The 14,600-nt window shown below is 41.3% G+C and overlaps 1 protein-coding gene across 1 annotated transcript in view; it reads right to left on the reverse strand.

Annotated features, from left to right (window-relative positions):
* mlxip.L (MLX interacting protein L homeolog) overlaps window positions 1–9,470 on the reverse strand; it is a 57,875-nt gene extending 48,405 nt beyond the window's left edge. Inside the window, exon 1 of the mRNA XM_041567672.1 lies at window positions 9,002–9,470. Within this exon, the coding sequence (XP_041423606.1) occupies window positions 9,002–9,321 (320 nt within the window). The 5' untranslated portion in view covers window positions 9,322–9,470. The remainder of the gene's footprint in view (window positions 1–9,001) is intronic.
* Between the last annotated feature and the right edge of the window lie 5,130 nt (window positions 9,471–14,600).

Genomic DNA, 14,600 nt, shown 5'->3' on the forward strand with positions numbered 1-14,600 from the left:
TGCATAAAAATCAGGTGTACTGTGTTTATATATTTTATATCTTTTATATCTGGAACGGTCTATTTCCTATGATGACGCCATAACGCTATAGGGCCCAAGGCAGGATGGACTATAAGGGCTAATGGTCAACTGTGGACAATGGTCACTCATATAACTTATACTAGGCCATACAAATAAATGATCTCCACTCTGTTACTTAGATTCCAGAGTGTCAGCATGTCTCTTGGGGCCCCTTTTGCAGAAGTGCTACTCAATTACTGGTTTTACCACAATGGCAATGTTTAGCCAACAGATGTTTAAGAGGCCGTGGACAGTTGGAACCAGAAAACTCTTATGTTGCAAAACTGCACATCTTACAGGAATGTATAAATATATATGCCAGTAAGTCTCCTCGCCAGACCATGTATGGTATTTCCATGTACCCCTATATAACGCTTGGACCAAGAGGTGTGTCTTTGTGGAGTCCTTGGGTGACATTCTGTGTGTTACTCCAACATCTTACCCAGACAAAACTGTTATGTTGTATTCTGTATGAATAAATTGCCTGACTATTACTAAAAGTTTTCCTTTACTGAGTTTTGTCTTACACGAGGTCAAAAATGGTACTACTAAAAATACCATCAACTGCCAAACAGAGCTTCCAGTTGGTTTTCAGTCCACATAGGGTTTACCAAATCTTTTTAAATTTGAATGTTGCTCACGGGGAAAAAAGGTTGAGGACCCCTGCATTAGACTGTGCAAAGCTGGCATCCAAAGCCATGTGTCTCTCAGTATCGACTAGAAGAGACCAGTGGCTCAAACACTGGAATGCAAATTCCTAATCTAAGCATAACCTTTATTCTCTGTCCTTTAAATGTAATCCCCTCTTTGGCCCAGAGTTTGATCAGATAAATTCCATGGCATCTGCAGGCAAGGAAAGCAGAGATAGCAAATACTCCTCAAATTACAAAAATTCATTCATAGATGCTATATAATACAAGTCCAGAGGCAAAAAGAGGTTATCAGTAGGCAGATAAGTCCACAGCATGAAGGTAAGGGAGCACTCAAATTCAACTTCCTGTCCAAATGTGTCCACAACTTCCTCAACCAGGATCAAAAAATCTATCTTTCCCACGAGGCAGTCCACTACACAAGTGGCCCTATACCCACTAGCCTAGTTGATCCTCATGATAGATGCCTTGAAAAGGAGAATTCAGATATTCAAACTGAATGGAGCTAAAAGCAATCCAGGTAGGCCACTAGCTTTTTAACACCTGTTTACCAACAAAGATGTGATGGTCAAGTCGGACAAGATCACTATGGTCAAAAAATGGAATAAAATCGAGAAGCTTTTTATAGTTGACCAGGCCCGGATTTGTGGAAAGGCCACCTAGGCTCGGGCCTAGGGTGGCAGGATTTTACGGGGGCGGCATGCTGCCCAGCCACACCCACATTGGTTCAAAAACACTGGGGATGTGCTGGAGATATAAAAATTTTTTACATTTCCCATGCGCCAATCCCCATTGCTCCTGTCCAGATGATGAACATTTGCACGAATAAAGGGGAGGGGACAGGGGTGAAGGACGGTAGTGGGCCTAGGGGCACCGACTATGTAAATCCGGTCCTGGAGTTGACCATTCTTATTTTTTCTTGGACAGAGCGAAACCTTCTAGACCCAAGGGCAGAGCAAAATCTGGGGAGGCAGAATGTAGTTGCGGACAAATAATGCAGGCATATTACCCTCTCAGGGGAATGGAACAAAGCCTATGTGCTTCCGTCAATACCTCTTATCCCTCTATTCCTCTGGAAAACCAAGGTGACCCCCGGTGGCCAAAGAGGTCATGGTTGTCTCAACTTTTCCTGATGACTGTTCCTCTCAAGCAAGGCTGCTCCACTCATATCCAGGGAAAATGGCTCTGACAGCATGGCTCTTGAGAGCAAAGAGCTTGAGTCTTCTGAACTCTGTGGAAGAAGAAGTGATCCCAGACTTCCTACAAAAGTTCAGGTGGTTGAATTTTTGCAAAATGGGGTAGATCATATCCTCAGCAAAGCTTCCTTAAAGGGATAAGTTACAGTTATATCCAATTTCTCTGGCATTTCTTGCCCTAAAAGAAATGTCAATGAATTTCATGCCGTAAAAATGTCATGCCTTAAAAAGTCCCAGATCCTTCATTGGGATCTCAATTTGGTTCTCAATGCCATAACCTTGGGCCGATTTGAACTGCTAAATGTAGTATCTCTCAAAGTCTGTAACCTAAAAATGTGTTTTCTTCTAGTCATCAAGTCAGCTAAAAAAGTGAGTGAATTTTAGGGGTTGTCTATCCAAGAAGAGAAATGTGCTTTCTTTCAAGATAAAGTCATCTTGAGAACTGCAGATGAGAAGTCAAATGGCATATCCTGGATGTCATGAGATAATATTCTAATAAGTGATTGTGGAGCTCACCACTATCTCCCAAACACCAGAGCGGGTTCTTGGTCCCTCCCACTTGGCAGCAGCTTCTAATCAATATCTATATCTCAAGACTCAGTGGTAAATAATGGTTTACCATAGCACAACAGTAAAAAAGCCCCCCAACAGTTGTACACTTAAATATACCCAATCTTTACGCTATACAATTCAAAAAGACACTGGCAGGTTGCCGATTGAACCTATCCATTTGTGTGTACTGCACTACTGGGGCAAGTGTATCTATATAGAAGTATAAAGAACATAGAAGTATAATGAATAAGAAGACAAAAAAAAAAGAAATATGAGGAAAGGCTGCAGCGTGCATGAAGACTCAAGGTCAGCCAAGCTTTAGTGCAGTCTCTGCCAAAGACAGATTGCAATGCACTGTGGGACTGTGTGCAGAATGCCCTCTGATAGAGAAATGGTTATGTGACTAATGTCACTGGTGTGGAATTGCTACTAAAGTTGCTACTGTGGACCTGGTTCAAAGAGAATGCAGTACTAGGTCACAACCTAACATAACAGTTAGGGAACACTGTTTAAAGCTGGCCATAGATGCAAAGATCCGATCGTTCAAATCCTCGAACGATCGGACTTCCCCATCTCCTGACCCGCCACTAACCATTCCGATCAAATAAAGTAGTAAAAGAACAGCAATCAGCCGATGTTTTGCCCCTGACAGCAATCATACGAAAGTTATGTCCGACCAAAGCTAGTGACAGTTTCCCACTGAAAATCGCACGATCGGCAATACACGCAGAGATATTATCTGCAGCCGACAGAAATCTTTTAACCTGTCCGATCGACCAAACAACCGATCTCAGCCGGACGAAAAATGTCGGGACTCTCCACACACGGCCCGAAAATCGTGTGAAACGAGGATTCTTATGATCGGATCTTTGCATCTATGGCCAGCTTTAAAGTGCAAGTGCAGCACCTTCCACAAATGCCCCAAGGGAGGATTCACACAGAGAGATAAGCAGCAACACTACCGAGCTTTAAACCCAGCAGGCCTGCCAGGCACACGTTCGCACTTAATCCATATCCCTAAAAAAAACAAGATCAACAAACAGCTATGAGTTGGCATTAATCCAGATCTTTCCACATTGTATACACAGTGGCCAAGCCATGCTGACTCCTGTAGCACTTTATAGATTAGAATATAAAAATATTTATCTGAAAAAGATGAATGTACTTGAATTGAGTGGGAAATTTCTAGTAGTCAATAATGACATATACAATGCATCCATACACTTTGCTTAAATTTGAATGATTTGAGATTTTGTTGCACTGCTTTGTGGCAAATTGATTACTTAGCAATATTTTTCCCCATCCATACAGAGTAAAAAAGAAATTCTAGGGAAAAACACTGCAAATAGTAGGTAGAAAAAGACACATCACACTGTACTGAGAAGACAACAATGTTAGCCCATGAGACTTGTCACAACGGAAAAAATAAAATATATTTTTTATTAAAGTAGCAACTACTGAAGTCCTGAAGTCAAAAGATTTCAATCATTTTGAAAATGCATAGTAGGTGGACAAAATGCTCCGAATTGACCAAAACTCAGCACTTTTAATTCAGAGTCAATGGAGTGGTGATCTAGAAGCAGGGTCAACAACCTTGAATACAGTGAGCCACATGAAAATGTAAAAAGAGTCCAGGAGCAACACAAGCATTGTATAAAGTTCCTGGGGGTGCCAAATAAGAGCTGTGATGGGCTAATCTGAAGCCCTTATGTACACTGGAAGCGTATAGGAGGCTCTGTTTGGCAGTACATCTGTTCCACAATCCCAAACCCTCACCTCAGCATGAAGTAAAGGAGCTTACTATGCGCATGTGAAGAATTTGTAACTGATTTTTAAACATGCATTAGGTGTAAGTCTGACTTCCAAAGAACTTGCATTACTGGAGCTGATGTCACCCAAATCCTTAGAAAGCTACTTGATTGCTCTGATGCTGCTGGGAGAATCAAATATATTTGGAACGCTTAAAGGACCAGTAACATCAAAACATTTAATTGTTTTAAAGTAATAAAAATAGAATGCAGTGTTGCCCTGCACTGGTAAAACTGTTGTGTTTGCTTCAGAAACACTACTATTGTTTATATAAATAAGCTGCTGTGTAGCAATGGGGGCAGCCATTCACAAGAGAAAAGGATCAGTTTACACAGCAGATAAGCTCTGTAGAACATAATGTTATCTGTCATCCACTATTTATCCTGTGCCATATAGACTTTTTTCAATTTACGCCAATGCTACTCAGCAGATTGCTTATATGAACTATAGTAGTGTTTCTGAAGCAAACAGTGCATGGCAACACTACATGATATTTTCATTACTTTGGCATCTACTGTTTTGGAGGGTCTCCTTCTTCTTTAAAAGGGTTGTTCACCTTCTAAACTCTTTTTTTAGTTCAGATGTTTTCAGATCATTCCCCAGAAATACATACTTTTTTTCAATAACTTTCCATTATTTATTTCTTACAGTTTTTCCAAAATCTCAGTTTAAAGTTGAATGTCCCTGTCTCTGGTGTTTCACACTGGCAGGTCAGTAATTGAGGTGCAGACTCTAAACGCAACCTTTAGTTGATACATTTCTCAGGAGCATCTCTGGAGTATTAGCAACTATTGTATCAATTCTAACAGCTGCCTGTAATGAAACCCAGGGATTCTGCTCAGCAGTAACACAGTTCATCCCACAATCATTTTGATCCCTGTACTTAAGAGGTTTTGTGCACTCGAAACTCGCAAGTCTTATGGAAACAAGCTCACAGAACAATCTACTTTCCTTATGATAAAACAGCTAGCTATATTTTAACATGGTTATCTTTAATCCAGCCACTGAAAATATGCAAGACTGAAACATCAACAACAATATCCACTGTGGCTGGCCCCCAGACGTGGCCGATTCTTGGCCATGTGGATAAACGCAGGCTGAGAATCAGCCCATACCCTGGCATCAGCCTTTCACTGTGCCTGCACCCTCAGCCGTTGCGTCGGGCCAGGTGTAGACACAGAGCAGAGTTTGGCACCAAAATGTATGCTCACGAGTTTCCATGCCAAAATCCACTCCATATACCTGCATCCTAGCCAACACAATGGGTGCAGGCACAGAGAGAGGATGAGCTAGTGCAAGGGCTGTTTTCTTGGCATGTGTTTATCCACAGGCTGAGAACCAGCCACATCTGTTATTAGCCTTAATCGTTGCCTTTGTCCAAGACTAACTGGCCTCCCACAGGCTCGTTCCAGCATCTTTATCTGGGGAACTTGCAAAAGAGTAGAACTTAATTCACAACAATTACAACTAACAATTTTGTAACGCTGTTGCACTTTTCATAACGTATCTTAATACAATACAGAGAGAGTGGTTGAACAAGTTTGTAAGAGCAGTTACACAAAACAATGGACCCTTACAATTAAATGATGGTAGGACTGTCTTTATATATAATAAATATAGGAAAACATAAGTAGAGTTCAGTTTATTCTCCCTTAAAGGGACATAAGCATTTATACATTATTGGAAACCACTGCTTATGTATATTACATAAGCTTCTGCAAAACAGTACATGAAGCCATTATATATTTTTTTATACTTGCACCACTGCACTTAGCCACAACAAACAATAGTACTGTTGCTTTAAATTTCTGATTTGTAGTAGACTGGGTGCCTATTGGTACTCTGGGTCAGAAGGGAAACCCAGTATGCACTAAGTTGCCAAAACATCAGGAATGTACAGTGGGCTGGTCACTGACCTTAACGGTTTCTTGAAACAAGGCTGCTGCATATCTGTATACAGGTAGGCTCACACGAAAAACCTACAGACAGACAGGCCAAACCTCTCCCCCCCCCCCCCCAAAGTATTATTCCAAAAACATATCCAGAACAGAAGCCTTACACATTTTGTGCCTTAATCATAGGCTGACCAATTAGGCAAAAAGTGCAAGGTGTTCCATTCTGGACTTTTTTTAGGATAAAACTTTAAATATGGTGAGCCACTGCCCTAGATGAAGTTCTGGGGATTGGTACCTGGGCCCCATATTTTTACTGTGAAAATATTATTAAACATTTAATTTTTTTGGTGTTTACTACTGTACTTCTGGGCTTAAATCATTGCCCTAAGTCAAATATCTTTAACAGAAAATAGTCAGGAACCTTATATACAGAGAAATGAATACACTACCATAACATGTTAAATAAAAACAAAGTACAAGTTATAAGAGATCCCTCTACCATTACAATAAACCACTGCAGCTTATATGTGGAAGCAGGCCAAATATTTGGTGCACGGATGCTGTAGGTAGGCTCCGAGTGGCACCCAAACAACTGACTGGGGGGTCAGAATCTGACTGATTTGCTTCTGATCCAGAACAAATGCTATTGGATAGAAGCATTGGAAATATTGCAGTCTATCAGCTGTGTTATCGGGCAGTGCACACAATAAAATTTGCTACTAAAGCAGCAAAGTCTGAGCCCGATCTAGTAATTCACAACAACCAGTCAGTTGTTTGCTTTTGAAAAGGGGACCAGCAAAAGGAACTTACTCATTGCATGCTATGAGTAGCTAGACTTAATGCTCACTGTGTTACTATTATTACATTACCCCTCTAGGCTCCAAGTCTATGGTTCACTTGCACACGGTTACATATCAATGCTTCCCTAACCATCTGCAGGTGCCAGTCCATTCAGCTGTATGCCAGGGAGCAGTCAAGCTCACTCAGGCTGCAAAAAGTCAGCTTGGCCTAAATCTACTTGCACATGAAAAGACACAACTTTGTTTTATCACTGGGTATTATAGATAGGGATACACTGAATCCACTATTTTGGATTCGGCCGAATCCCCGAATCCTTTGCAAAAGATTCGGCCGAATACTGAACCGAATCTTAATTTCCATATGCAAATTAGCGGTGGGAAGGGTAAAACATTTCTTACTTCCTTGTTTCGTGACAAAAAGTCACGCAATTTCCCTCCCCGCCCCTAATTTGCAACCCTCGGATTTCTGGATAATGGATCTTTCCATAATTTGGATCTTCATACCTTAAGTGTACTAGAAAATCATGTAAACATTAAAAAAACTCAATATACTGGTTTTGCTTCCAATAAGGATTAATTATATCTTAGTTCAGATCAAGTACAAGCTACCATTTTTTTTATTACAAAGAAAGAGGAAATTTGGATAAAATGGAGTCTATGGGAGAAGGCCTTTCTGTAATTCGTTGCTTTCTGGATAATGGACCTCATACCTGTACCACACAGCAGTTATGGGTGCTTTTCCACCCAAGCATTTAATAGATCTATGGGCAGGCAATAAAGGGCCTATAATTGATCATCCTCATTGATTTTAAAGAAAGTTACAAAGAACCACGGAATCAAGCAATTGTCACTGTCCCATTGCCTAACCGTGCATAATATATATATTTATACTCTTTTTTGGTGTCACTGGTCCATTCAAAGGCAGCTATCAGGCTGATGAAGCTAGTGGGCTAACTGGAGCGCCAGGTTAGCAATGTGTCATATGATATATTAAAAAGTCAATAGTAAACAAACTGGAATCAGATGTAGATGTTGCTATGTTACCTTAAATTAAACCTCTCTAAAACTGAAATGGTTCTCTTCCCTCCAACGAACACCATTAACATCCCAGAATTATCCATCATAGCTAACAATTCCACTATCACCCCCTCTCCCCAGGCCCAGTGCCTTGGGGTCTATCCTAGATTCTGCCCTGTCATTAACTCCTCATATCCAGTCGCTTATTAAATCATATCACTTCCACCTCTATATACTCACCCAAACGCTTGCTACTCTCCTCTTCTCACATTACCTCCTCACACGCTCACATTCAAGACTTTGCAAGGGCTGCACCCCTCCTCTGGAACTCTCTCCGACTTTCTGCTTTCAAAAGATCTCTTAAAACGCACTTCTTTAGAGAAGCCTACCCTCATACAGTACCACATCTCTCACTCACTCAATTCTGATCCTGCCCACTCCCACACCTTGTGTCTTATTCCCTTCCCTTTAGATTGTAAGGTCCTTTGCACAGGGCCTTCCTCACCTTTTATACCGGTATTGGTTGTGATGTATGTAACTCCATATGTTCTATGTATGTAGTTAATGTGATTTAGTTGAATAAACACATTTACTTTACAGTGCTGCGAAATATGCTGGCGCTATATAAATAAATGTTAATAATAATAATAGATAGAGGAAAGGGGGACTGGGAATAGTAAAGCCACAGACATAGCTTGCAGTAACAGGGCCCATCTAATTCTAATTGTGGCCAGACTATCGCCAATCCAAACTCTAACACATCATTTGTGTCTGTGAAAGGCCACTGGATGACGTCAATGAAAGTATATCGTTGACGTATTTAGCAGAGAGAAAGGCCAGTGTTGGTCTAGTCTGTGCTTTGTCGTAAAGCTGCATAACCGCATGAAATGTCTGGTGTTTTATCTGACAATACTACAGGGATCTTCTAAGAGGAGTTACAAGTCGCAGCAGTCTTAGTTTGGCTCGTGGGATTTGTAGTGGAAGCCCCAGAGAAGATCCCTGCAGGGCGGCACATGGGTTACCTGTATGCCAGGGTCATGCATTCCAGCAGCTTGGTGAGAGACGCGTCTATGGACAGGTGACAAGAGCTGGTTTTGCCGAAGCTGTACGTCTGACAGGCCTGTTCGTTGACGGTGTCAAAATCGTATCCTTTCTTGGGCGGGTGCTCGCTGTGCGGGGAGGACACCATGAAGTGGCCGCTGTGGATAATCTGCGCCTCGGAGCTGTCCGACTTTTTAAGCAGTAAGTTAGGATCGTCCGTGTCCGAGTCATCGTCCTGCTCTTGCTTGACCATGATGCTGGGGTGCGACAGACGCACCGGTAGCATTTTAGCCATCATCATCCCTCCCGTTCCCAGCCCCGGGACATTCCAGTCCGCAGAGACGATTTCTCGCTGCGTTATTGTCACCCCAAACAGGCGAACGAGGCCGGGGAAGCTAAGGGGGAGAGTTAGACGTCACGCAAAAGCCCAACCAATGGAAAAGATGGAGGCGCTGTGACTGGGCGTGGCTTAGCGTGATTGGTTTACAGGCTGACCGGCCTTCGACGACGCCCACTCGATGACGTTGACAGTAGGGATGTCTGGGTTGTTGGTGAAGGCGCACTGGGACGCTGCTACTTCAACTTTCAAGGGTCGTTTTCGCATTCATTCTCCGACTGGAGCTGGGCGGAACGGTAAGAATAAGAAAGTACACGCTGGGACTGCAGGGGCCCCGGAGGTATACACACAGTATAAGCGCCATTAACTAATAAACAGTAAAAGCTTTATTTCTATTATTTACATGTGGCTTTACCCAGCAACTTTCATTTACACATCTGATAGGACGTTTGAGTTGACTATAAAGTTGTAATTCAGGGTTTTTCTCACGTGACACAACAAGGAAGCGGAAGGCGTCAGTCAGAGCTGTATATTATATATTATATGTGAGCTCATTTCCCTGGCGCTGCAAAAGCACATGTTGTGTGGCCAGTAGGGTAGGAAGAATTTTGTTTGAAAACACATAATTTTACATTCACGTTAAACTCTCTGAGCCCAGACAATGATAACTCTTGTTGTACACAGGCAAAAAGACTTGAGAGGGAACACTGGCTGGGGATCACGAGTTTATAATATTAAAGAGTGGACAGGGGCCCTGGCACAATTCTAAATCTCAAATAATAAGGTTGTCAACAATGGAATAATCTTCATGGGGACAGATCAACCTCATGGGCCCATCCACTCTTTCCCAAGTGAGGTTTGTTAGTTGTACAGAGAATACTGCTCATACAGTGGTACCAGGGGCGCTCCACAAATGAGGCGAGTTGAGGCACTCTCCTCAGGTGGCAGCAAAAATGGCTCTTCTGGCAACTAAGAGCCAAATTTCTGCTTTTCAACCAGGAAATTCGTCTCTTCTAGTGCAGAGAGTGAAATTGCGTTCTCTGCACTAGCGACGTGGACCACCCCCGACCCCTCCGGTGCAACGTGGATCGCCCCCGACCCCCTCGGGCACTGAATAGGTGAGTCCCGTGGAGAAGGGTTGGGGGCAGCAAAAGGAAGGTCGCCTCAGGCAGCAAAATTGCCAGGATCACCCGAGAGTGGTGCCATATGATAATCAGCAGCAGTGTATAGAAATCAGATAGTGTGCGCTACTTGTTTGCTCTGACTTGCTATGGGCATTGCTGACATTACTGGATCAAGTACACAGGGGTGCTTCGCCAATGAGGCAAGTTGAGGCTGTCGCCTCAGGCGGCAGAGCCCCACGAGGTACCAGGGGCAGCAAAAATGCTGCTCCTGCTACTTTAAGAGCGAATTTCCGGGGGGGGGGGGGCAGCAGCAACTGCTGCTGCCTCAGGCGGCAGAGGGGCCAGGATCGCCCCTGCAAGCACAGGGACAGAGTGATGATTAGGCTAGTTCCTTACTGGAGCCACTTAGATAGAGCAGGCAGTGCACTGACATTCAAAATAAGCCCTGGCATTTTAAATACATTAATACAGTTATGCCCTAGGCAGCAGCCTTTGCTTCTAGTTTCAGCCCTGACTATCACAATTATCTTGATGTATGTCTAGAGAATAAAGCACTGAAGGCATTCAAATCCAGAAGTCAATTACTCAGGTGCAACCCCATTATGTGCCTTAACCTCACCGTTAAAGGTGGTGGTTCACCTTTAAGTTAGTATGTTGCCTTCTTCTTTTGACTCTTTCCAGCTTTCAAATGGGGATCGCTCATCTCATCTAAAAAACAAATGCTCTGTATTGCTACACATCCATTTTTTTTGCTACTTTTTATTACTCAACAGTTTATTCAGGCCCTCTCCTATTCATATTCCATTCTCTTATTCAATTCAGTGCATAGTTGTTAGGGTAATTTGGCCCCTAGCAACGAGTGCTGAACTTGCAAACTGGAGATCTGCTGAATAAAAAGCTAAATAACTCAAAAAACACTAATAAAAAATGAAAAGCAATTGCAAATTGTCTTAGAATATCATTCCTTACATCAACAACCCCTTTTAAAACAGAAAGCTACCTTGGGTCATGGGTGTGGCTATTCTGTAGGCAAGGGGTAGATATCAAATGGCACCTCATAAGAATTTTTCATATATCTTCTAGTAAAATAAGGGGGAGGCTTTTTGGTGTAGTCATATTATTGCTGCATCATTGAAATACCTTTTCCTATTTACAAACATATGGGTGAGCACAGAGGTCTCTGAGTGATATGATTATCTAATATACCTGCCAGTACAACCGTCTCAGGTAAAGTAGCACCATCTCTGCTGCTCCCCTTCTGCTCCATGCTTAAAACGTTAGCGATGGAGCAGGTCAAAGGTGGGCTGCATCGCTAATGCAGAGAATGCTATTGTTGCCCGCTGTACTAGCAGAGCCGAATTCTCGGTTTAAAAAAAAAACCTGAGGCAGCTTAAATTTACCAGAGGTGGCTTTTTGCCATCCCAAGGTAACTAGCCGCTTGCTGCTGCCTGAGGTAAGGCTCTCACCATGCCACATGGCAGAAGCGGCCTTGAGGGAGAGTTCCACTGTATTTCCAGTTCTCACTGTAAAAAACCATGTAAAGGACCCCATACACATACATTTAATAACTGTTTTTAGTCATCACAGAGCCTATGTGAAAAATTAAAGAACTCACAATGCAAACCAGAAAATGATTGATTGTTTTATTTTGAAAAGGAATCCTTGTACATTGTACAAACCATACACTACTGGTGGAACAAAGGAATAAAAGTAAAAAAAAAAAATATATATTGCAAACCGCTACTACATTAACAATCTAAAAATGTGCAGAGTTGGGTGTTGCGTGGTTAACAGTTATTCCAAAGAAAAATTCTAATTTTGGAAGTACAGATGCTCACTAGCAATTACAGATTGCCTAAGATTGTTAATTTAAACACTAAAAAGGATAGGAAGCAGATTTTAGCAATGTTTCAGTTTTGTTTAGAAATAAAATAGAATGAGGCCATGCTGCAGAAGAATTGCAGTGCTACCCACAACAACCTTCAAACCACAACAATGGGAGGAGACATGTTTACTTACAATAAAAGTCAGTGCATTGAAGTGATGAGTAATGCCAAAAATATTTATAGCCACAGTGGATTAGGCCCTTGTACCCAGACTATTTGCCATTAGACTTAGATCAGCTTCCCTGGCACTCATGGGTGCCCTATTCTGATGTATTGTAAGTGCACTTTATTCTGTATGAACAAGGCGGTAGGGATATTCAAGCATAAAGGAACGGAAACAAAATAGATAATCTTAAATGTTACCACAACAAAACTGTCAAGGGGGATGCTATCGCTGCAGCGAGGGCACCCCAAAATGGCTGGAATAAGTTAAAGGGCATATTGGAACAAACCAGTCAAGTTCATTTTGGGAATACAACATTTATTACTAAATACAGCCCCCAGTGTTCACATTCATGTATGCAGACACAGGCCCTTTCACGTTTTTAAAATTATTATTATTGAAGGGAAAGCTACACAGATGCAACTGGCGCATCAGTAAAGTAAAGATTTCCCTATTACAGAGCATCTCACTCAGCTACTACATACAACAGGGGCTTATCAACACTTCTGCAGCCCTCAAGCTGGTCTTTGTGCCACCATGCCATAAAAGAGACACCATCACCAAACCATTTTACATCTTATGTACATTTCTCTCTCTCTCTCTCTATATTGTATTTAAACATATTAAAATAATGAATTGTATATTATATATATATATATATATATATATATATATATATATATATATATATATATATATATATATATATATAAAATATCTATGAATAGCCTTTTCATACACTTTTCAGTCAGAGCAAGCCTGAGAGAATGGATGAAACCAGATCACATGGGGAGGCACATTTATCAAGGGTCGAATTTCGAATTCCTGTGTTTTTTTTTTCTCGAAATTCGACCAATTGGAATTTAATAAAATAGAATTTTTAAAACTCGGATGAATAGAATTGACCCATAAACTCAAATCGAATTTAAAAAAAACTTAATTTTTCAAAGAAAAAAACTGGAAAGTCAGGAAGGCTGCAAACAACTTAAAATTGATCCCTGGACCTCTCCCATTGACTTAAACAGCAATTCGGCAGGTTTAAGGTGGCGAATAGTCGAATTCGAGTTCTTAAAGGGCCAGAGTGTGATAATCTCATTTGAATAAAATTTGAATAACTCAGTCGAATGACAGTTGTGACCATAAAAAAAACAAATTAGAATTTTCAATTTGACCCTTGATAAATCTGCCCCTAAGCATTTGAGGCACTTGCTTTATCTAGTTAGAGTAGAACCCCCATTTTACGTTTTTCTTGGGACCAGAAAAAATGATGTAAAATCGAGGAAAATGTAAAATCAGGGAAATGTAGTATGCATAATATATAGATGGGACCACAAAACAACAATGTAAAATGAGGGAAAAGTTAAAATCAGGGGTAGTAAAATGGGAGTTCCACTGCATCTTTAACTAGTAGTGCCCAATATGTTGATGGCCAATCTGACCTCAGAGTGAGTATACATTCAACCATCCAGTTCTGAATATGGGCGATCTCAGTCACTAGATGACATATTTTCCCTAAGATTTTCAGAATGCACCATGACAGGATACATAAAACAATCTGTGCCAATCTGTACTATTGCTGCAATGCTTACATATGGGCACTTAGCACAGGATGCCAGACCATAGTGTATTTTGTCCATATCCAAAAATTATTTGAAAGAAAAATGTAACTGGGGGGGGGATATATTGGTGATAGTGTGCCTTTTATATTCATGCTCTATTGATCTACTGTCCATTTTAAGTGTCAATCAGCTGCTGTTAAAGAAACAGTAACAAAAAAGTGGAAGTGTTTTAAAGTAATGATAATATAATGTACTGGTAAAACGTATGTGTTTGCTTCAGAAACACTACTATAGTTTATATAAACAAGCTGCTGTGACGCCATGTGGGCTATAGGACAGAACAGGAGATAACAGAGACGTTCTGAGTTTATCTTTTATCTGCTGTGTATCCTGTGCCTTTTCTTCTTTTTCAGCTTTGATAACCAAATGTTGTACAACTCACCCTAGTCTGTAAAGGCATTGTGATCCAGACAATATCATTTAATAGAAGTGAGAAAGGAGTATATAAAAC

The sequence above is a fragment of the Xenopus laevis genome, chromosome 1L, assembly GCF_017654675.1.
Source record: "Xenopus laevis strain J_2021 chromosome 1L, Xenopus_laevis_v10.1, whole genome shotgun sequence".
Classification (NCBI taxonomy): Eukaryota; Metazoa; Chordata; class Amphibia; order Anura; family Pipidae; genus Xenopus; species Xenopus laevis.